The sequence below is a fragment of the Cydia pomonella genome, chromosome 7 (assembly GCF_033807575.1).
Source record: "Cydia pomonella isolate Wapato2018A chromosome 7, ilCydPomo1, whole genome shotgun sequence".
Classification (NCBI taxonomy): Eukaryota; Metazoa; Arthropoda; class Insecta; order Lepidoptera; family Tortricidae; genus Cydia; species Cydia pomonella.
The window spans coordinates 23,836,464-23,862,195 of NC_084709.1; the positions used below are offsets into that span (position 1 = coordinate 23,836,464).

Consider the following 25,732-nt stretch of genomic DNA (forward strand, 5'->3'; position numbering starts at 1 on the left):
AGTCTATGTACGCCTGCAACTCCAGAGTCTGCGTACAGTCAACCAATTTGAATCCTAGGCCACTATAGAACCTTGTCGCTTTAACTACTCTATACATGACATGCATCACTCAATAAGCACTGTCGTAGAAGTCATTATGACATGGTTCTATAGTGGCCTAGGAATCAAATTGGTTGACCGTACCATCGGGATTTTTGGGGTAGAAATGTTTTAGATTAGCCAAAGTATAGGTAGAAACTGTAAAAACAGAAACTACAGTGTTTTTTAATCTCCTGCAATTATTTACTGAAATCGACCGAAACCGAAAAAATGACTCTTTCCATACAAAATATTAACATAAGACGAACCAAAATGTATGAAACAGCCATTTTTTTCGCGATTTCGGAGTTGGTCCCAATAATAAAAGTGGCTCAGTGTGACCTACATATTTAACTCGTAAATTATTACAGGTCATTAGAAAAATACCCTTTATTTTAATATTTTTAAGCATATTTGGAGCTTACTACCTATTTTTAATTCATAGTTTCGTAATTATTTTACAATAAACAATGTTATCAATACACGAAATCATTCCTACATAAAAACCTTGATGTATTTTTATCTGCGTGCAAGACCAGTGAAACCAGCGTTAAAAAGTCGGAAACTAAATAAATTCGCGATAGATGCGCTAAAAATTATGATCCAATACGTTTTCAAAACGAAAAAAGTATGTGATGTACTATTATATTATCAATAATACGACATGTACAAAGATTATTACACGGTTCTGAATCATCACCATATATCTATCCTATGAGATATCAACGATTAAATCGTTAACCTAAATAATCATAATAATCTGTCTAAAACTATTGAATTACAATATTAATCAATTAAATTGGAACACAACATTGCAAGTATTATCTGATCAATTTAATTATAACTACTGGATATGAATATTTATCACAAACATTTACATAAGCGCAAACATCTGTCGTACCTGATCCGTCGAATATTCGCCAATAATCTTTCCAAAACTCTTATTGATATTTACAAAAAGATATTATCTTTTGAATCTATTGACGGAGTTTCATCATTCGCCTTCATTGTAAAAGAAAACAGCCTTTGATGAAGTTTCTGTCTTTATTACTGAAGCTCCCAGCGAAGCTTAAACTGTTATCGGAAAATCTATACAGATTGTGTATAAAATCGCAACTCAATATTTCATTCGGTAGATTCAGATTATCAAAAGATAGATGCGAGTCGGACTCGCCCACCGAGGGTTCCGTACAGATCCGATACGGCTCTCAGTTTTTATTCTTCCGTACAAATTAGTAAAATTTTTAAAAGTTTCTACAAAAGATTTGGTCATCCATTCAATTATGACCGCGCATACCGCTGCTTAACCTCAATGATTGATCACGCATTTTAAATAAAGAATATATTTTTTTAACGATTTAATTACAAATGTATCGTTACAGATTTTTATTTATTTAATCTTTATTGCAAATTGTACAAATGGCGGACTTAATGCCTTATGACATTATCTATCAGTCAACCTTTGGTTCAAACAGAAACTATTTTCCCTATCCTTGTATAAGATTAGATTACTTACCAATCAATTTTGATTCCATTGAGTGCCAAAATATATATATTTTGGCGGCATAAACGGGCGTATATTTTGTAAGTTTACATAAAAGTGTAATTTTTCACAGCTTCAAGGAACTATAGACTTAGGCCCATGGTATGTACTCAGGTACATGGTGTTAATTTGAACTCGATATCTCCACATTTTCCCGAGATACAAGCTCTTGACGGACAGACGGACGGACTGACGGACAGACAGACGGACAGCAGAGTGATCCTTTAAGGATTTTTTCCTTTTGAAGTACGGAACCCTGAAAAGTCAAGTCAATGCTTAGGTTCCTGAGAAAGTTAGAGCCTTGCTCTTTTCTCGTCACTTGGGGTCGGCGCAGCAAATCTTTTTCCTCCATAGCTCTCTGTCGTTCGTCATCTCATTATTCATCTGCTGTCTTTTCATATCATCTCTTACACAGTTCATCCACATTTTCTTTGGTTTTCCTTTTCTTTTACATTCCTCCGCATTTATTTATGTAAATTACCTAATACAGCTGAGTAATTCCAAAGAGAATTTTAAATAGAGGTGGATTGTCAAAGTAAACATTGTAGCCACAGTAAATTTACTGCCATCTTTCGACACATGATTATAACTTTTAGAACGCCCATTGACTTTGAGCATAGATCAAAGGTATGGCGGCATCTTTTCGATACCTTTGGCCTATATTCAAGTAGATGGCGCCACTTTTTGATATTTAACAAATTTAGCACATATCACTGAAAGAATAAGGATCAAAGTGAAATGGGTTCTAAAAGTTTTAATCACGTGTCGAAAGAAGGCAGTAAATTTACTGTGGCTACAAAGTTTACTTTGACAATTCACCTATATGTAACTCAAACCTTGTCAACCACATGTTACGTTTATCGCTTTACTTGTATTTTTATTAACCACTGACGTGGTAGTAAAGAAAATCCACACCATGTTCATTACACATAAAAATACAAAAAAATGTATTTTTACTCTAAATTTCATATTAGTGCTTTATGTTTCCCGCTTTTTATAGGTTTTCCAAGAAATAACCTTTCATGATTACAGATAGGTTTCTTATAATAATACTCGTAGCGAAGATTTTTCTGTACTAAAATAGAATTCAGAAATAAATATAGTTTATACGGTCCCTTGAATGATTTCGAATCGAATGATAAAAGAGTGTGTTTTTGGATTACAGAATCTTTTTACCGAATATAGAGTGCGTATTACCAACATTAGGGGTATTCGGTTACTTTCAAAGTTTGAGAAGAAGAAAACTAATTCGTACACGCTACCCTACGATGCTATAAATTGTGAGTAATTGTACCCTGGTTTTGTGTACCCTTGTGTACCCTTCAACGGCTAAGTCACACAACATTAACTATAATAATAAAGAAATCGCAGTAAGGAACCTTAGACTCGGCACGACTTTGTCTAGATTTCATTACTTTTTAGAGATAAACAAGCAGCTCCATCGAGACTTGGCTAGTTTTTTTACAGAGTCTTTTTGGTGGGATTTCACTTCTTTTTGTAGAAACGTGGGCTTATTGATTTATTTTATTAGATTTTCTTATTTGACACAGTTTTTTTTTAGGAGTAGGTAGTTTTTTTATTATTATTTTGTTTTCTAATCAGGGTTACCAGGTACTCCAGATCTTCGATTATCCTAGTTTTTATAGTTTTTCCTTTATGTGGCCATTAAACCCTAACTCTGTACCAAATTTCAGCTCTCTGAGTTTATGGGAAGTACTAGTTCTATTTTGATGATCATGAGTGAGTGAGTGAGTGAGTGAGTGTCATAAATGCGAAACTTTGCTTTCGCTTAACTTCGGAACTAAATGACTTACAGATTTGAAATTTTGGATTTTAAGTATGTGATTATAGCTTACTGGGTGACGAAAATTTCTGCGTTCTGGTCTTATCCAGAGGTTCTCAAATAGGGGCCTGAAAATGCGGCGAAATGGTTCCAGTAAGGGATGGTACGGCAGTGTTTGCTTCGCGCTCGTTTTGGCGGGGGCACTGCCGTGCTCCCAGATACGTTGAAAACTGGCTTAAGACGTATTTTCATTGGTCTAAATATGTACGGAGTGAACACTCTAAGCTTACCACAAATTTATCTATGTTCTGGCTAAGTAAAAGAGGCAATATTCATATATCGTTGTACTTACACCAGCCAGCCTGTTACTAAGGTGTTGAAGTGACGTGATTAGGACAGAGTGCTGTCGTTAACTAATGAGGCTAGAACAGACTGTTGGCCCGATTTGAAGTAATTAAGATACGTCAAATATTTCTTTAAAAAAAAAAACACTTTTGACACTGACATATCCGATCCATATCGTATCATCATGGGAGCCTGGTCCGTTTGGCTTGGTAGAATTGGGGTAGGCACTAGTTTTTATGAAAGCGACTGTCACCTGGCCTTCCAACCCAGATGGTAAACTAATTCTTATCGGGATAAGTCCAGTTTCCTCACGACGTTTTCGTTCACCGAAAAGCGACTGGTATTTTGATAATATAATTATCAAATGATATTTTGTACATAAGTTCCGAAAAACTCATTGGTACGGGCCGGGGTTCCACTAGGCCACCAGCGCTTCTCCAACCTATATCGTATCTAGACCTAATATTTGGCGTATCTTAAAGTTAGAATCGGACTGTTTATCATTTTTTAATTCAGCTCTGAACTTGAATCATTCTCTTGAAGGTCTTTTAACCCATTGGGTGGCAAAGCAATATTTAAAATTTTCACCGAGCAGCCTCGAGACGGCTAGTTTGCAAAGTTATAAATCGCGGCTGCAATATGTGCTGTTGTTCAGGAGCGTCCATTTAGAGGCTACTGCTGCACGAGGGGTTATAGGCCGATTATTAATTTGTTATCGTTTTTTTTGTTAGATGTGGATACAATTTGGTTTTGGTTTCAATTTGAAGACCTATTTTTTCTGGGGGGAATAAATACGAAATTAAAATTTGCCCTGACAAATATGGATGTATTTTTTTTTTTAATAAATAGTATTACGAAAATAACATACGTTTTCATTTAAATACCATACTTGTGCGTGATATTTACAGTATGTGCATGATTTAGATTTATTTATTTCATAACAATAAATTACAGTATAAATTATTCTTATGTTAATCTATACGAGTATGAATTTACATTATGATCGTCAATGATTTGGCATGCAAACATATAATTATGGTTTTAGGTATTATTAAAACTGAATTATAATTGTCATGCGTATTTCATTCTGGATTTTATTAAAACTATTTGTTTAACGAATGTAAGTAGGTACAAAAAAAGTAGTTGTTAATAATTTTATTTACTTGGCTATTTAAAAAGACATACTATTAAGAATTATGTCGCTTAAAATTCAGTTTTTTCTTCGCAAGTATGATGAAAAACATTGTGTGTAAGTCCGGGGGTAAGAAAATTGCAAACTCGAGTTTTATCGTTTTCTCAAAGCCCTCGTGTGCAAAATTTCACTTACCCCCCTCGTTGCACAATGTACTATTGCAACATGGCAGCTACAGATGTTGTCATGTAGTCTCTGATTGCACCCTCTAATTGCTGATGAAGGAAATTAACAGTGATTTTCTCCTGACACAGGTACTTCATACCTAATAGGAGGACTCGACCACTGTGTAATTACCAACTAAGATTGAAATGAAATAAATGATTATCTTATCTTATCTTATATTACTTTGCAACTGTAATGGCAGGACCATTTGTCATGAGAACATCATCTTAAGAGGCAAAATTGGTGGTCATTTTTCCATACAAACGTTCTCGTCATTTGGCTTTCTGGATTTTGGCCCGTGAAATTATTCAATTAATTAATTTTACCATGTAGTGTGTCTGTTTTACTTTTTTTATTTTCTGGTTTTTATAAGAACTGGGTTACTTTAAATCGAGCTAAAACGGCCAAAAATGCGCCGTAACAAACGCCTACGCGTAGCATACAAAATCGGCAACAATAAACGCAAAAATCAAAAAATATATGACATATATTTTTATCTTATTCCGTTCCCAAAATTTCTGGGAAACGAATCCTCGTTTCTGAGATTTTTACGCAGGGTTTTTCGCCTTAGCTACAATTGTCCTCGTTAATTTTGGAAACCGCCCCCGTCAACGCGACGCAAATATTAGCCTAAAAATATCAAATCCAAGAAAGGGCTCAGCTGATATTTCCTCTTGAGGAAGAGAAAGTTCCAAGAACTCTCCTAAGTTTCATTATTTTTTTCTCTGCAGTGTTGACGGAGGAACCCCGCTTCGCGGAGCCCATCCCCAACGTGACTGTGGCATTAGGGCGCGATGCCAGCCTACCGTGCGTCGTGGAGCACCTTGGTACCTATAAGGTTAGTCTTTATTTGAATGCTAAAGTTACGATGAAGATGGACGAAGAAGCCCCGCTTTGCGGAGCCCATTCACACCATGACTCTGGAATTAAGGTTAATATTCTTCACCTAAATACTGCGATGCTGAAAGCGAATGAATGAAAAATATGGTACATAGTGATATGTACCATATTTTTCACTCATATTTTTTTTTTTTTGATTTACTTCTAAATTCGATATTCATTTGTGTGAACAAATGAATATCGAATTTAGAAGTAAATCAATTATAGTCTGGCAAACACAGCTTGTCTGTCAGTAAGAAGCAGGAAAATTATACTCATTCCTTTTTTTTTCTTAGGTGCTAGTACTAGTATAAGCCAAAGACAGTATGACTATCTCTGTTTTTGTTTGAAATGAGACAGTCCTGAGCTAAACTAAATAGCTAAGCATTATAATCAAGCATAATTAACACATGGTTACAAAGTGCTGTCTTAAAGAACGGGTTCTTTTATATATAATAATTTTAATAATTCAGCCTATACATATACGTCCCACTGCTGGGCACAGGCCTCCTCTCATGTGCGAGAGGGCTCGGGCTATAAGTCCCCACGCTAGCCCAATGCGGATTGGGACTTCACATACACCTTTGAATTTCTTCGCAGATGTATGCAGGTTTCCTCACGATGTTTTCCTTCACCGAAAAGCTAGTGGTAAATATCAAATGATATTTCATACATAAGTTCCGAAATCTCATTGGTACGAGCCAGGATTTGAACCCGCGACCTCCGGATTGAAAGTCGGACGTCATATCCACTACGCCACCACCGCTTGGGTTCTCTTTAGATATTTTTTTTTTTACAAAACACAAATCATAAAATGTATATTTAGACGTATTTAATAATTTTGAGCATATATTTGTCGTCTGTAATATCTGATAGAAATGATGCGTCGTAAATAGCATGACCTACTAAGAATTTTAGATCAAAAACGAGCAGCTAAGATTAAATGATAAAACTATAAACAGACGTATATTCAGTAAATTAAGATCATCTTGAAGATCAAGTCACGGCTAATAAAGCTTACCTCCTGGGCCTTGTAAATATTTACAAAGAGAGACAAGTAACTTAATAGAGATCAGAAACAAAAGATTATCTCCAAAGTCGACACAAAGACGCGATATTAAAAAGTAAAGTCTGCTGAAGATCGTTCAACTTAGTATATTCAGTTTAATTAGTGCTACGCCGCTTGCTTGCCTGAAACTTAAATTGAGAAGTTGCAATTTCATTGTGCACATATTAGAGCAGCTGCTTGATAAATTTAATCTTTACTCTTTTATTTTAATTGACTTTACTGCCTTTTGTAATAATTCCATTCTTGATCTACTGTGACTATAAAGATTTAATTTTAATACTTCTTACTATGACTGTGACAACGGGCCGCCATTTGCGAACTAAATAGCTCCGCGGCACAAAGTTGACGCCCCGCCTGCTTCGGCACAATGTGTGGGAGGTCATTCTTAATCTGCTGTGACTATAAAATTTTGTAGCTTGCTGTCCACACTTGCCTTGTCTTGTGCTGTAGGTACTTCTGTGTGTAATTTATTTGTATAATAATAATTAATAATTCAGCCTATACACGTCCCACTGCTGGGCACAGGCCTCCTCTCATGTGCGAGAGGGCTCGGGCTATAGTCCCCACGCTAGCCCAATGCGGATTGGGGACTTCACATACACCTTTGAATTTCTTCGCAGATGTGTGCAGGTTTCCTCACGATGTTTTCCTTCACCGAAAAGCTAGTGGTAAATATCAAATGACATTTCGTACATAAGTTCCGAAAAAATCATTGGTACGAGCCAGGATTTGAACCCACGACCTCCGGATTTATTTCGTCACCTGCAATAATCTACAGGCTGAATAGGTCATATTGCGTAAAATATCTTATACGAATCCCTTATGGGATTACGATATAGGGAGAGAGATTGGTGCTGCTTATAATTTTTCATTACTAATGTTTTGAAAGTGGGTCGTTGTTGTTCTAAAAAGTGTAAAAAAATGGTATGTTTCTGCTCTAAAGCACTGTACTTTCTATGTACGTTTTTTATTCCTTTTTTACAATAAGTAATTAAAATTTTGCTTTTAAGTGGATGTCGTGTACAATTTCTATCATGATAATTAACTCCTTATTACATAAATAAGGATATTTTTACCTAAATTGTTAATTGAAAGTGCCCTCAAGAAATACTGTTGAAGTTAATACTTGGCCGTGTTTTTTTTCTAATACACTTGTATTTGACTTTCCTTGTATTCGAAATGAAAAGTAGAATGTTTAAAGGCACCATTACATTCTTGAAAATAAACTACCTCGACAGAAATGGGTGCATTTTATCCCTTGGTTAACAATCTACTGTATCAATATATATATGTATATAGTATTAGTAGTGCGACTGCTCAAAAAATGCATTGGACCCGGGTACGTCCTTAAACTACGTCAAAAAGAGAGGTATAGGCATTGTGAATGTCATCTCGCTTTGTGTGGTAGGGCACAGCCAGTGGATGTCATTCCAGATCTAGAGCAGAGCCCAACTGGGGAACTACCTCTACCTTACAGAAAACAGCAGCCAAATAACACTAGACCCTACTCATAGTGTTGTGTTCCTGCCGGTGAGTAAGGTTGCCAGAGCTCAACAAGATGGGCGGGCTCTGGAGTTGCAGGCGTACATAGACTACGGAGACTGCTTACCATCAGGCGGGCCGTATCCTTGTTTGCACCGACGTAGTATTAAAAAAAAAACACAAATCAAAATATTTGATAAAAATAATTTGATTATTTCCCAAAGTTGTGTATGGCGTTATACCTCTAAAAAGCCACGATATGAAAAGCATCTTCGGGGAAAGCTTGTGAAAATTCTGAATTCATTAATTGTGAAAAATAATTGACACTTACACGTGTCATCAATCATATTAAATATCGTAAATAGAGCGTGTAACTTTGCTCGGCGTTCAGTTACGCGTAATATTTACAAAAAAAATCCTGTATCTTTAACGTTTCTAACTTTCCTTGTGAGAAAAAGGAATCGTCTCGCCTACGTAATTAAACAGTCAGATTTTTGTACTTAAATTTAGAATGAATTCGAAATATTTACAGTTAAGTTTCAAAATTTATTTACAAAAGTATACGTTTATGTTAAATGGATACAACTAATTTAACAAAGCTGTAAAACTATATTAAATATAGTTGGGACGCCGAATGAAGGAAAGGGGGTCTGATGCCCGCGCGGGTTCGTACCTGGTGCAAAGGTTATCCATCGCCATTCAACGTGGCAATGCGGCTAGCGTTATGGGTACCTTTGCGTCGGGGACAACTGGGGGGGGGGGGGGTCTTTTTGACTAGACTTAAGTTAGTCTTAAGTTTTGTTTTTTTTAAGTTTTTTTTTTGTGTTTATTGTATATAATGGCGGTATTGTATATAATATTGTAAAAAAAAAGCGGCTTTTTAGCTTTTCGGTGAAGGAAAACATCGTGAGGAAACCTGCATACATCTGCGAAGAAATTCAAAGGTGTATGTGAAGTCCCCAATCCGCATTGGGCTAGCGTGGGGACTATAGCCCGAGCCCTCTCGCGCATGAGAGGAGGCCTGTGCCCAGCAGTGGGACGTATATAGGCTGAATTATTATTTATATATTATATTATATATTGTATATAATAATTAATATAAAACTGTACTGCATAACGATTATTAAACATATATATTTATTTGTATTAAGTAGTGTGGTAATATTCATGGTCACCTTTAGATTAATATGTATAATTAGAACACACACTTAGCTTATGATATATACAAACAATATCATCATTTTAAAATTGTATTTTTTCTATGCTCGCTGTCAACTTCATCTTTATTTATATAATAGAAATATACAAAGGTAAGTAGTACTATTAATAACTAGTCTAAACCTAAAACAGGCCCTTGAGGCATCGTACCAAGGATGCTGGCGGCAATTCATCGTTGTCTCGCTATAAGCGGCGGCGGATTGTCAAGCTTTTTATTTTGCAATATTCTTTAACGAATTAACAATTAACAATTAACAATCAAAATCCTAGATATTAAACACGCGTGCTTTTTCAGTAATATTATAACACTCGTGCTTTTTCAGTAATATTATAACACTCGTGCTTTTTCATTATATTATCCGACTGAGTTAAGAAGGTAACTGATTGCTAATAATATGTATGGAAACGGAGCCTTCTTAAATTGGTCGAGTAGTTTTTACAACGTGGACTGGCGGGAGCCGGCGCCCCGCGCGCCGCCGGGGCCCACCGGCCACCGGCAGCGGGGGGGAGGCGGCAGGCAGTATGACAGGATGCAACACTGCATACTAACCGATTTAACAATTAAAAATGGATTAATATGAATGTACATTTTTCCTCGCAAGTGTGTACAAAAACGTCGTATGAAACGCGTGTGCTATAGTCATTACACACATTGGCTTTGTTGTTGCATCTCACCTCGTGCTTGTATCACAATGTACTTTTAAATTCCTGAAACCAAAATCTACTTTTTAACCGACATTAAAAAACAAAAAGTTAAAGTAACACAAAAACCGACTTACAAAAGGCACTCAACACGTTCGCCGCTGACCGTACCCGAGTGCTCTCCCGGGAAATCTGCAGCCGACGGGTTACCACTTCACCCCTTGTACTTACAAATTAACCCTTTTTAACCCGCCGCGTAAACGCCACGTATTAATGTTACGGCCCGGTTTTACATTAGCTTGATTGTTGTTATTTTTAGTACAACTTTTGGGATTAAAACGGTAAGGTGCCGTGTGGATTGCTTGAAATGTTTTTGCGCTTTGTAGCTATCGTTTGTGGATTAGGTGAGCTTATACGGCACTTTGTGTTATTATTGCTTAGTTTAATGCAGTTTAGTGTTTGTTAAATGTATTTAGTTTTTAATTAGATAATATGTTCTTGTTATTACATGACTAATCTCCGAATGAATTACGTATCACGTACAATTGTACATTGAAATAACAATTACAATTACAATTGTACATTAATACTACATTACGATACAAGTGCGAAAAATAGGAAATTCGCAACGAGTGGCGTATGTTTTAAAGCGACACAAGTCGTGAATTACCTACTTGCACATGTATTGTTTTACAGTAAATAATGGCCCTTTAAATTTTCGACATAGTTACATAATGTGCTAATTATCGTACTAGTGCGGTAAAGTAGCACCATATGTACTGTGAAGTTTACTCATACGTAATGCACTAAGTACAGTCAGCATCAAAAGTACCTACTATTTTAATGAAAAGAGATATGTCTCTGTGTACAATAACAATTATTGACAATCCTTATTGGAGCTATAATTTTATTTCATTAGTATTGTTATTATTTTCATTTTTATTTTATTTTGATGATCATGATAGAAATTCTAATATTTTCCACATCAATGCAAATTTATTGTCTTCCATGAAATAAATAATCTAATCTAATCAATCTAATTTCAGATACTTTTGAAAGTGAACCATCGAGATATATTATCTAGAAAAGTTCCTGCCTAATATTCATGCGGTATATAATAATTATATAGTATTTATAAATTGTAGGCCAATGAAATTAAATCCAAAAATATCGTTTTGAGGAATGAATTCCAAGCAAGCTGGAAATTGTTTTAATACTTACTTTGATTTGATCCTAAATGCGTGTAATTTCTCCATACCAGGATGTGTGCAATGTGCATAAATTTTGGGAGCCTTAAAAGATATTTTACAGTACATATGGGGCTACTTTTTAGCACTAGTGCGAGAAGTAGCATAATACGTTACTGTGTCGAACATTTAAAGGGCCATATGTACTGTAAAACGTTGTACGATACATGTGCGAATAGGTAATTCGCAACTCGTGTCGATTTAAAACACTCCCTTCGGTCGTGTTTTAATTTATCGCCACTCGTTTCGAATTTCCTATTTTTCGCACTTGTATCGTAATGTACTATTTTTCCCTGGGCTGCCAAACCACTCGCAAGGTTTGATGGATCAGATATTGGTAAAAAGGCATTCGGATTTTTAACATAATTATACCAAAAAAAAAAAAAAAAGAAATTCAAAAGCGAAAGTGGCGGCTATTCTTTACAAACTTTGACTATGAATTCATATTAAGATACCTGTGGGGTTTTCAGATATCATTTTTTGTTATGATTAGAACTAATATTCCGTCGGACGTACCGTTTTTGATCTACAATCATAAAACTAAAAAGAGCAAAAATATATGCACACCTCCTTGTGTACCTTACCCCATCTACCACTAAACTAATTAACTAAAATTCAACCAGGATTAAATAAAAATAGGAAAATAAATAAATTTGGCCATGTGATCGTCTAGTGTATTTACGTTGTAAACCTTAGTACCCTTCGTCTTTTATGTGAAAACTGATACGATTTGGATTTTCCAAAACTATCCCTAACTATCCTATGAATTTGTAAATATTCCTACTGTATATTTTTATTAACACTATTGTTAGACAAATAAAAAAAATAGTAAATAATATATATTTTTTAGAATTTATCTCCTACCGGGCCCTACCGTGACCAGTTACCGTGAACAGTAGTAAGCCCTTTTTGTTTGTAATTTAAAAACTTATATTTTCCTTTTAATATATCTCTTCGCTAACCTAGCTAGCTACAGGGAAAATATGTATATGTAACCATTGTAACCATAAGTACCTAAATATTGCAAAGAATAGCACGTACAAACATACTTTATCTACTGTCACGCCCGGATGAAGACGGGTCTCTAAGCTAATTAATACCCATTTTATTTTATTTTATTTATAATAGGTATTCCTAAGCACTATGTAATATTACTCTACCAACGTTTCGTAACCTAATTTCAGACGAGAAGAAACGCCAAGAAACTCATCTGAATGTACTATTAATGTATGGAATACTGAAAACAATCGTCTATTAAATATGACTTTATTTACCCTTTAATTCCCCAGTTATAGAAAAGCTCAATTGTCACTAGTGAACTGCTCCGCCGGTCACTAGCTCCCTATAACAAAATTATTTAGTATGTCCTCAAATAACTTTGTTCCCCTATCTCACCCAATGTAAAAATATATAAACCTTCAATCATATTTAATGTACGAGCCTCAGTAACCCATCCATATGCTACTGAAGATAGGTTTTAATTTATTTTGTAATTAAAACAGTTAAAAACTCTAATGATTTTAGTTTCGTATACAATCAAACTAAATGTGAAAGAAAATAAATAAACCTAACACCCAAATAATGACTCTACCCTAACTCTACCCCAAATTCACCTATTCTAATGTGTGTAAAACTAGAGGCGAACCTCTATTTTCACAGGGAGGAGTGTGTGTGAGGGACCCTAATTTAAGCTCTAAACGTTCGGCCGACAAAACCGAGGTATAGCAAACCCTAGTGTCTGTGTGATTGCCTCCCTCCATCTGTGTTAGCCGAAGCCTGGGTACAGATGAATAAGGCGCCCTAACCATGTATATAATGTGTATAAATAAATATATTTAACAAGACAACGCTTCTTCAATTACCAACAGATTTCAATGAGTAAGGATTACTCCTAATGGTCCACACGTGAGACCCTCATATACCTCTGTCAGACCTTGAAGAGAACGTAAGAGGTATAATCGTCACCTGTGTTGGTAAAAAGGCTGACGCCAGGCCCCTCTCGCGACCTGGACCTAACTCTCTACTGGATTCCCGAGTAAACCTGCTTGTCACCGTTTGGTTAGGTGTACTCGGTAGGTTGACCATGCAACCTGACACTGAACTGGCTCTAAAATACAAAAAATCCACAAAAATAAGTAAGTATTGACACTAAAATAACAATTGAACAGATTGACAAAGAACAGCATAGTAGCTACGCAATGTCAAACATTCAATCGTCAAAATAACAACCTTTGTTTTTACGTCTACGAATAAGCCAGCGAAAGTGACAATCCGACGGTCAAAAATATAATGGCGGTCCTGGCTTAAACTGAGCTATTTATAACCTTCGGCAAACGCTCCAGACGTGTTAGACGCGTCTCTCGTACTTATCGCAGGGTAAAGGCACCAATAGTCAACCCCTCCACGAAATTTCTATATTCAAGAACGTCTAATTTGCCCACTAATTGATCAATAAGAATTATGAATGTTTTTACTCATCAATAATTTATTAAAGTTTAATTTTTATAGAGAATAAAATGTAATTTAATTTAGCTTATGGAAATATTTCATTAAATATAATGCAAGGGCCTTTCCGCCAGCAATCAGCCTCCCGTCTACCAAGACATAGCCTTTAAGTACCCAATCTACAGCCATCCCATTTTAACGCCTGGCTATTGGGTTCCAAGTTCCGTGATCTCAGTGTCCAGTGGTCAGCCACAGGATGACATTTGATGTATTTCAATGAAATAAAGTCATAATAATGTAGATATTTAAAGGTGCTTGATTTAACGACTTACATTGCATTTGAAAATAATAAAAAAAATCTTGAAACCTATGCTCAGCCTCTATCGGCTGGCCTCTCGGTCCACGTCCCTTTAAAATTACTGCCTCAAACCCAGTAATCGGCCAGGGCTTACTTTAATATGGATTCATATTAATTTTCCACTTCTTCCAGACAAATTAAGTATTAATTACGTGAAGCAGTGCACATGCTTTTTAAAAAAATATCACAATTCGGCTGCTAACGTCTGATCAAAATACCATGTGACGCTCCAAAAAAATGGCGCATATGGCATATCCCTTCATGTCAGAAGACAGCACTTCTTTGAAGTAGTGTTGTGGTTTATGCTAAACAATTCTTTTAAAAATTAAGTTACTTTTCAATTCATACTTTATTAATCTATAATAACACCTACTTTTGGCACACTGGTGCATGTCTCAGCACTGATGCCTTTACCTTATACGTTTGACTAATTTATTACCCTTTAAACTCGAGTACCAATCTCCTTTTCTGAGTAACGACCCACTACGAAATATGATTTAGTTAAAGTCTTTGTTTGTTGTTTAAAATTTCTCGTGAGAATATTTTGCTTCTATTCCATTAAACTTACGGAATTAATTTATTAGATATATACATTCTATTTACTAGTATTTTGATTAATATTGGAACATAATAATTGAGGTTTTTAGTTTATGAAAATGATATGGACCGTTTATTTGTGTCAATTATTTTTATATGTTAACTAGATCTGCTAATGCGTCTAGTTACACTTGGATGGAGAAAACTCTGAGCATTAAGGAGCAAATGAAGGTATTAAAACTATTTCCAGCTTGCTGGGAATTTATTCTTTAAAAAAAATCTAATGTGATTGGCTTATTGTACAATAAGTAATATTCAGTCAAGTTTCATCTATTTACTTAAATTTAATTATTCTAACAACTTAAACATTTCATTCATAGTTTTAATTTGTAGTTTTACATGTATGTAAAATGTATAATTGTTGGTGGAATTAAAGAATGTGCTTAATCACATTTATTTAAGCACTCGCAGGTTACGTTTTCAAATGTTTGTCTTTGTACCAAAACTCTTCTGACTTAACAAAACGAACATACATTTTAAAGCCACATGAATGTTATGTCAGAGAGGTAAAAGTAAGTTTAATTCTTGTAGAAATTCCATTGCACAATGGATTCAATGGCCGGCTCTGGCTTTTATTGCTGACCTACGCTTGAAGAATGCTAGTTACATAATGCGACTGTTTTGAAACTGGCTTTCCCTGTCATACACTGTTTTCCCATAGTGACATTTAAACTTCTCCGTAAGCATACATCCATCACTTTTCAACTAACATAAATCCTAACAGACACGTTCGACGTGCTGCCTCCCTGTCATACTTACGTACGAATTTATAAGTGCGACAGAGAGGCAACACGTCGAACCTGGTAGGCCCTCAGGCCATGGTTACAATAGAACCTATCTGAATCGATTCCACCTAACCGACAAAGACGTTTGTCCATGCGACAATTCCACTAAACAAATCATCGAAAACTTGATTAAATACTGCCCAAGGTACACGTATGACAGATGCGTCAACGAGAGTCTGTGGAAAATACCAAAGCATAGATCTCTTCAACATAAAATAAATAATCGAAAAAGAAGATACGCTAGACTCGTTTAAAAAATATACTAAATATATAATAGACAAATTAAAGACCTGAAGGTCACAAAACATAAAAACATAACATACCAGATCGCAATTTTTAGTGCCGCCTAACACGGCGAAAACTTGAAAATTTGGGACACGGCCGCCCGTAGCATCGGGGACCTGTCTCAACAAAACGCTACTACATAATCACCAATAACCACAACAATAGACAGTACCTTCGAAACAAGGAGCAACCGGCCGCCCGTAATTCTAACGAGGACCGATTGACTCACTACAGTCACTACAAAAAGAAACCTAGCTCAATTTAAGAACTACACCATTGGCGCAGCGCAAATATACATACGAAAACTTTTATTATAGATGCCACCCCGGGCACGCACGGCCGTCCGTTCAGTACTCAGCGAGCTGCATTCGGAGAAGCACCAGGACTCAAGGCGCCTTAATACACAGCAACATACGATTAACAGCGACAGTTATAGCAAGTGCAAGTAACCTACGTAAATACATCAGTTTGTTTGACAGTTAATATTTCGCACCGCTCACCGCGGCAGGTTGCGGTGTCAGTATCGGAATCTCCTTTAGCTCGCCTCACCGAGACAATCCCGCCGGTAAAAACTTGTCTATATATAATTGCATTAGCGCAAGCGTGATGCACGGGCGAAAGAGAACAAAATTACATCATTTAGATATTGTTTTGATTTCAGATGTAAGTTTGAATTTATTGATTTAAACCAACACGATTTTCGTTCATAGTTTTAAAACGAATACGGAACTTAATCGCGTAAACTTACGTTTATTATATGGCCTGACGTTGCGAACGTGACGTTACGCTCGTGGTCACAGGCAGACTGGCGAGGAATTGTATCAACATCTTGCTGCGCGGGTTTTGCGAACTACCCGCACTAAAGGGTGAAAAAACTTTCCAACACATACCATCGGATGTCGTGAGTGTTGTGTGTAGGCAAAGTGACGAACCTAGCGTACAAGTGAATAATCATGATCAAGTGCGAGTAGTTCGCAAAACCCGCGCAGCAAGATGTTGATACAATTCCTCGCCAGTCTGCCTGTGACCACGAGCGTAACGTCACGTTCGAAACGTCAGGCCATATAATAAACGTAAGTTTACGCGATTAAGTCCCGTATTCGTTTTAAAACTATAAGTTACTATAAGTTTGAATTTGATGAAGACAACATAACTGTACTGTTATTCCTCTTGTGAAAAACCTTCCGCATTTCAACAATCAATTCAGATATCTCAACACTATTAAATTTAATACTAATAACCATCCGAATGAACTACAACACCTTACACAATTAAATTCAACCCTTAAGTAACGACCCCATTACTGAATGTAATTGAAGAGCCGTGGGTTTTCATTGATCTTGTTAAATCGCAAGTTTTATTGCAGCTGTTCATTTAATTATGCCCCGTAAAATATGGCAGGGAATTAATAAACATCATTCGGGAGTTAATGCAGTAATTTGTGAGAATGGCCTAATTAAGACGAGATGTATGGATAGGCTCTTGATTGGAGCTGGAGAATGTTTTGTTCATCATCTTTCTTATTAAATTTTTAGCTGTATATACTTAAAACTTCAACATTTATTCAGCAAATAGGCTACAAGGGCACTTTACATGTCAACATGGAATTTAGTAAATTTAGAAATATACATAAAATGCTATGAGTAGCAAAAAAAATCAACAATAAAAAAAACAATTCAAAGTAAAGTGTTATAATTACTTACATATGTAAAGTCTCTAAAAACTATAATAACAATATTTACAAAAAATCGGCCAAGTGCGAGTCGGACCCGCGCACGAAGGGTTCCGTACCATTATATAAAAAATCATTTTGTTGTATGGGAGCCCCCTGAAATATTTATTTTATTCTATTTTTAGTATTTGTTGTTATAGCGGCAACAGGAATACATAATCTGTAGAAATTTCACCTGGCTAACTATCACGGTTCATTAGAGCCTGGTGACAGACGGAGGGACGGACGGACGGACAGCGGAACCCTAAAATAATAAAAAAAAACAAATTAAAGATTTTTTTTTAATTATTTAGAGGTTTAAACGTCTCTAAGTGTCAGAACTAAAAGATTATATAGTTTATCAAATTATCTATAATACGTATAGGGTCTCAAAGAGTCAAGATCCTGTATAATATTAACAAACGAGAACCGAATGAGGTGTCTCACTGTAATTATAAAGTTATTATATATGATAGCCCGTGTCGGCTTAAACGGACCAGTCTCCACAAACGGCACCCGTTCTCACGTATATGACGCGTATCTCAGCCATCGCCTCCCTCAACCTCCATTCGGGAAATTGGCGACCCGAACAACGATGCCACCGTAAGCAAAGACTTTAAGCGGTTTTTATATTACTTCAGTAAGGCTAAGATGATGGCTCTTTATCATTTGTCACCATGCCTGTCACGTTCTAACTATGTAAGTGCGAAAGTGACGGGCACAGTGACAGGTGATAAAAATGGAACCATGTTGCCACCGCACATGAAGACAGTAGGGCTAAGATGGTCGGCTCTTTATCATTTGTCGCCATGCCTGTCACGTTCTAACAAGTATGTAAGCGCGAAAGTGACGGGCATAGTGACAAGTGATAAAAATGGAACCATGATGCCACCGCAGTACACGATAAAATCTGGCCATGCATGATCTGGTACACCTTTTTATCGAATGCACATTTTCAAGTTTTCACCGAGGCATTTTTTATGATATAGGAGGCCAACAAGCAGAAGGATCACCTGATGATAAGCGATTCCCGCCGCCTAAGGCCACCCGCAACACCAGGAGGGTTGTGAGTTGCCGGAATTTTAGATGGAATTATGCTCTTTTCTTGAAGGTTTCTAGGTCGTATCGGTCCGGAAATACCGCAGGCGACAGTTCATTCCACAGTTTAGCTGTGCGAGGCAGGAAGTTTCTGGACAAACGCACAGTTGAGGACTGCCAATCATCTAAGTGGCGAAAATGTTAAGTGGTGGTAGGATGTGTGCCTTATGGAAACTTGTGAAAACACGGCAAACTAGTTTTAAGGTACACGCGCTTTCACTAAAATCGGGTTTTCACGGTAACATATATTATACGGTCTGTGGTAACTGGGTAAGGAAGCATTACCGCGCTTGTCGCCTTAATCCCGCCTCTGCAGTCAATTATCTTATTCATGAATGCGGGCGAGCCCCAGGCGTTCTCTGTTAATGTTTAAGTGTGAGCTTATATAGTCTATTCATTACGCATTGATTACCCATTCTACTCGTCCCACTTACATCAAAGGATGCAGAATATGTAGTTAGTGCTGAGGTGACAGTTCATACTGCAGCATGCATGGAGGTAAGCGGAATGGGAGCACCACAAGGACTAAACAAACCCTCTTATCCCTCTCACACCTCAAACACCTCCTACCGGTTTCAAAGAACCCCGTCGTGTATGGTCAGCCCTTAACCGCTTTAGAACCGGTAATGGTAACTGCGCACACCACTGGCATAAATGGCGCTGGAGCGCCTCTCCTGCCTGCGAGTGTGGGCATCCAGACCAGATCATCGAACACATAGTAATGGAATGTCCCCTCACAAAATACATGGGCCATGTGAACGACTTCAATCCTGGCTGAAGAAGCGGTGGCTTACCTGAGTAGGGCGAAATTTAAAATTTTAAGTTGTTACTATAATTTATATTCTCTACAACTTTATATCCAGTGACATGTAACGAAGCCATACGATAAATAAATAAATAATACTGCAGCAAATTGAATGATATATGTAAAATTTTAAACACTCGTCAGTTTATAATCTCGATAGTTAAATTATAAGCTGATGGTGGGAAGATTACAAACTAATCTAACGTAACTTACGTTAAATTATAAACTAACGGGTGCACAAGCTTACGGTGTCATATACATGCATATAAATGTTTAAAGGTATTTTTTTGGTATATTTACTCGGCATGACTTTGGACGATTGCCCATTTCTTGAAAATGATTGAACATTGATCAAGTATCTAAACTTGAACTTGCTTCAAAGTTTGAAAAACGTTTTTGAAAGTAAGTAGGCTTAAGAAGGGCCTTTTTGGCGCAGCTACCTTAGTCAAATTGCTATAGGTATTTTCTTTATATTTTCGTTGAATTATTATTAATAATCGAATGGCAAAATTCGAGTCGCTTAAGGTATTAGAAAGTATAATAAAGAGTTAAAGAACTATATCCAATGTCTTGGCCCATAGGGCTGCGTCTTCACTAGGAACGAGCAAGTCTTCGTTGAATTGAAGTGCAGTACTGAGTTTTATCAGTTGGCTCAGTTTTCAAAAGATTTACCGTGGAAATAAAAGCGTGATATATTTTATGACTACGAATGTACCCGTTTTACGAGAGCCTAGTGTACAATAACGTAGTTTAAAAACCGGACACATGTTTGTTAAAACAACAGCGTTTTGGGCAATGTTTAGAAAGGTCAAAGGATAAGCCCCTGAAATATGTAGTAACGGATTGTTTACGGACAATTTTTGCGGGCGTTTAATAAGATGTGAACAGAAACATCAATACATAAAACTGTATTGTTTTGTCTTAATTTAATGGCTGTTTATTTGATAAAACAAAAAGCCGTTTCCTTTTAATTCGTATCACACATCAACATAATTTGAATGAATTTCTGATATAATTTCCAAAATCATACTTTGCGAGCATGCAAGTGTGTAGGTCAGTGGTGGGCAAACTTTTCTCATGGGGGGCCAGAAAATTTAAAAAAATCCGAGAAGGGCCGGAACTGCAGTATAAATACATTTTGATTTGAAACCGTTATCTATCGAGCTATATACTAATTATTTCGAAGGACCGGCGGCGGGCCGGATGTAAGCCTTGCGCGGGCCGGAGCTGGCCCGCGGGCCGTACTTTGCCCACCACTGGTCTAGGTCTTTCTGTCTTGCAGAATCAAAATTAGTAGATTATACAATTAGGGCATAAAGCAACCTATGCCATCCGAGGCAATTTGTCGGTCGAGCGTAAGCGAGGACCCATATAGGTCGAGGATAACAAGGGGCATTTATGCCCGAGTTGTACTTATACTCTACTTTTCACCTCGATTGTGTATATTTAGTACTTATTTATATAAATAAAAACGTAAAGTGTAGAATACAGTGTCAACAAAATTTAAAACTACCAATGGGTTGCTACGGTTGGCGGTGAGAATAAATGAAACAGTGAGTTAAGTAAAGAACTGAATTTATTCTACCGAGATTCCGCCGCAAGCACACGATTTAGAGTCGTAAGGCCCTGATCGACGGGCGAGTAAAACCGCGGTTTTGCGGCTCGTCGGTAATGCTCGCCGGTGTATCATTGCAATACCGCGGTATTATATACCGACGAGCCGGGCTCGTGGCTCGTCATGTATGTTTGATTTTTTATCGGCTCGCCATGAAACCGCGTGTCGATCATAACAAACTTCATATTTTGAGCACGACATCTTGAACCGACCGCGATCGCACGACTGTTTTGCTCGCTAGTCGATCAGCGCTGACGAGCCGCGAGTAAAATCGTCGCTCTAAAACCGCGGTATAATAGCTCGTACGTCGATCACCCGCTTTAGGGTAGGGTACGTTCTAGGCCGGTACTGATTTTGCTCCGAGGTCAGTTCCACCACGCAAATACTCTGCTGAAGCTACCGAAGCCACTGCGGGTTGGGAGACGGACGAGCTGAGGGACGTCAGCTAGGGCCGCTCTGGAACTGCTGGAACTGGTCTGACTGGTCGGCTACGGTTCCAGTCGTAACTTAGGCTCCCCAATGGGGATTAAAGCACTAAAATAATTCCATCAGTACTAAACGAGTACGGAATTGCCGCTTACACGAAACTTAAATGTCAATCTTACGAACATGAGAAGTTAAAAAAATATTATTAACATTACTTGTCGTGGTTGTTGGTAAACCATAACATTATGAAATGAATGAAATGAAAACATTTATTTCGGACAAAAACATCCATATTATGTTAGTAATGACTTACGGCTAAGTGTGTTAGTAAAAAGTATAATTGCAGTTTGGATTGGCATGCAGCGACATCCAGTGAATAAGGATAGGGCTGTCCATCCTCTCAGCAATCACTTTCAGGAGAGTGTTGGTACTGCCCCGAACACGTTCGCCCAGGGACGCTGTCCGCTTCCGCATCACGGCTTGGAAACCGTCGGTTCTCCATGCGGCGAACATCCCTGACGCGCTGCAGCGCCAGGGCAGCCCCAACAACCCCCTGAAGGCGTTATTGTACTGGACGCGCAGAGCACTGTAGGCTTTTTTAGTGTAGTGTGGTGTAGTATTATGCCTAATAAAAAATAAAAAAGGGATCAAATAATACGGCATTTTTGGTGGGTCCAGCTGACGATTATCCGAATTATTTCAATAGCTAAACGAGGGGCGGGAGGGGGTTGGGGTCGGCAACGTGCATGTAATTCCTCTGGAGTTGCAGGCGTACATAGGCTACAGATACTGCTTACCATCAGGCGGGCCGTACGCTTGTTGGCCACCGACGTAGTATAAAAAATATAGCTTATGCCATAACATCATACGAAATTTTAAAGCAATTTCACCAGCAGTACAAAATTATGTATCGACTGCTAATTCTTTAATAGCAGTAATGACTAAGCTATTAGCTTTCAATTAAGGCTTATACGAGCGTGACTTAGATGCGTCGCAAGTCGCGAATTGCAGGTGACTATTCAGTGAGATCTAAAGAGCAAAATTGTAACAAATCTCGCTTTTTCCGTTTTTAATCATCGTGAGTTCTTTGAGAAAGACAGGAGTTTTTAGCTAGTAAATTCTGCTGTACAGTAAAAGCGACATGTTGCCTAACTTATTTTCAGAGGGCGGAATTTTTCATGACAAAAATCAAGCTTCAAATAGAGTTGGAACGTTTTATTTTATCGACTGTCGGTTAGTTATATTTACCGAGCATATCTTTATTTATTTGTTAAACATTATATGAACCTATCGTTAATAATAATTCACAACGGGTTTTAAAGAATAACATTTAAATAAAAGACAATGTCAACTCATAATTTCAAAAACGACTTAACTTTAACTTACAAGGAATGGTACCCAACTGTCCGGTTCCGATTTGATTTATATTTATATATGTTACAGAGTAGTCAAAAATAACGGACACGTATTTTTTTTTAGCTGCCCAAACTCAACCTATTGGGAGAAATTGTCCTCCAAAGTACTAAAAAGTTACTAAATCTTCTAATTCCTATAGGAAGTGATGCTCAAGCAACTTGCTAGTTAAAGGCTGGTTTGAGTATATGTTTGAAAGAAGCAAAAAATAATGAGCACGTGTTTTGTTATATCGGCTAAAACTCATTTTTTCCTAAAAAAATCGACATTCGAAGTTTTATAATATCTTTATCGCTAAAGTTACACATAAAGACGGGTGTTTTTTTAGGAAAACTTCAGTTTAAGCAGATATAACAAAACACGTGTACATTATTTTTTCCTGTTCTCAAACATATACTCAAACCAGCCATTAACTAGCAAGTTGCTTGAGCGTCACTTTCTATAGGAATTAGAAGATTTAGTAACTTTTTAGTACTTTGGAGGACAATTTCTCCCAATAGGTTGAGTTTGGGCAGCTAAAACAAAATACGTGTCCGTTATTTTATAACATATATAAATATAAATCAAATCGGAACTGGACAGTTGGGTACCTTTCCTTGTTAGTATTCAAAACACCTGTGAATTAATTTTCATCTTAAAAAACAGTACCTATCCTAATCTAAGTCTGCGCTAAGTACGTTTTCCTTGTCTTCTCTGTAAATAGTACTATATTAATAGTCATAATTTTCTCCAAATTATCAGCCTGCATATAGATTATTTTTTTAATCAAAGACGTTTATGTTAAAAGTCAGTGATACAGAAGGAGATTAAACTTATCGCTGGAAAAGTCGATAAAATTTAACATCCCACTCCCTTGACGTATTTTTGCCATGAAAATTCCGCCCTCTGCTTATTTTTATATGATGTCACGTCGTCCGGTTTTTGGCGAGGATCAGATGTATTTATGGAAGCAACTGCATTAAATCACGAATATACAGAAATAAACGTACGGATAAATTATATATCTGGTTTAATTTATCGCCCGTATTTACACATTATATACATATCGAAACTGATCAACATGTTTTATGAAAATCGGCTGAAAAATAAACATATATTTACAAGCAAACCCTTGAGTGATCACTAGTATATAGAACTAGCATCGATAGTTGAGTTTATCGATACAGGAACTCCCTACTTTTCAAACAATTTTGCCCCGCGGATTCCTATGTCTGCAAATAACACATAACACGAAAACATATAAGTACACAAAGCAATGCTTCTACAATTACATTTTCAAAACACATTCGGCCAACCCACATCCACACGGTTTTCTCGAAGCACTAAGTTTGATTGAGTTATTAATTAACCGCACGTTCTTACCTGCTGTAATTAAAGGGGGAGAAGGGGTGCATTGTTACAATTAACTTATTCATGAGTAGGAACCCTAATTAATTAAAATATTTTACGACGCCGTTTCTAGATACGACCTCTTAAAGAGCCAAGAAAACGTAAATAGTTGCTGGACGTTTTAATGTTAGAGGCTTGTTAAATTATTATATAATACCTGCTTGTAAAGCTTGAAGAGGCCTACAGGGTGTATTCAAAAGTTTTTTTTATCGTTTGGCTTTACACAAAAGGTGCTTGATAAAATTGCCAACTTAAAAAGTAATTTATGAAACCCTTTTTAGCATTTATTATTTGGATATAGATATTTTAAGTTTAATAGTTTTAAGTAGGTATATAATAATTCTTTATTCGATATGAGAATGATAACCGACTGTTTGTGTTCCTTTGTTGTACAGTCAGCATCAAAAGTAGCGGATCTAATAACGTTTCATAAGTATCTACCATTCCGTAACAGCTTAACAAAAAGTGATGTCTTTAATATAGAACAACTAAGACTGTAAAAGATATACTTTTGAGCGTGAATTTTAGAAATTTATCTATATTTGGAAAAGTTATCCGGAATATCAGATACTTTTGGCGCGTTGTTTCATCCGCTACTTATGATGCTGACTGTACGTAATACATGAGTCAATTAAATTAATATATTTGAAATACATACCTACCTTTTATTTTACCCAACATATTGAATAAACAATCAATAAAATATGTTAATAAGTTACAATAGAACTTCTTCCTCGCGTTGCATTTTGCCACGGTTCATGAGAGCCTGGGGTCCGCTTTGCAACTAATCCCAAGAATTGGCTTAGGCACTAGTTTTTTTCCAAAACGACTGCCATCTGACCTTCCAACCGAGGGTACACAAGGCCTTATTGGGATTAATTCGGTTTCCTCACGATGTTTTTCTTCACCCAAAAGCGACTGGTAAATATCAAATGATATTTCGTACATAATTTAGTTCCGCAAAACTCATTGGTACGAGGCGGGATTCGAACCCGAAATCCAAATATAATTCTAATGTTAGTCTCACTTTATTTGTAAAACCTAAGCTGTAACCCGAAAACCAACATTATAAAGAAGTTACACAGCATAATTCGAAATCGATTGAATGCGAAGGGAAATAAAGATGGCATTATAAGCGCCAAGGGTCCGAGGTGACCCGACC

General features: G+C 36.8%; 1 protein-coding gene and 1 long non-coding RNA gene across 4 annotated transcripts in view; both read left to right on the forward strand.

Moving 5' to 3' along the window:
- The window catches only part of LOC133520195 (lachesin-like), a 170,124-nt gene that overhangs the window by 55,227 nt on the left and 89,165 nt on the right, over positions 1–25,732 (forward strand). For all 3 annotated transcript variants that reach the window (XM_061854566.1, XM_061854568.1, XM_061854565.1), the window contains exon 3: positions 5,838–5,944. In XM_061854566.1, coding sequence (XP_061710550.1) covers positions 5,838–5,944 — 107 coding nt within the window. The remainder of the gene's footprint in view (positions 1–5,837; positions 5,945–25,732) is intronic.
- Positions 11,912–13,491, forward strand: LOC133520199 (uncharacterized). The gene is made up of 2 exons (XR_009799721.1): positions 11,912–12,541; positions 12,828–13,491. It is a non-coding gene; the product is annotated as an uncharacterized LOC133520199 (long non-coding RNA).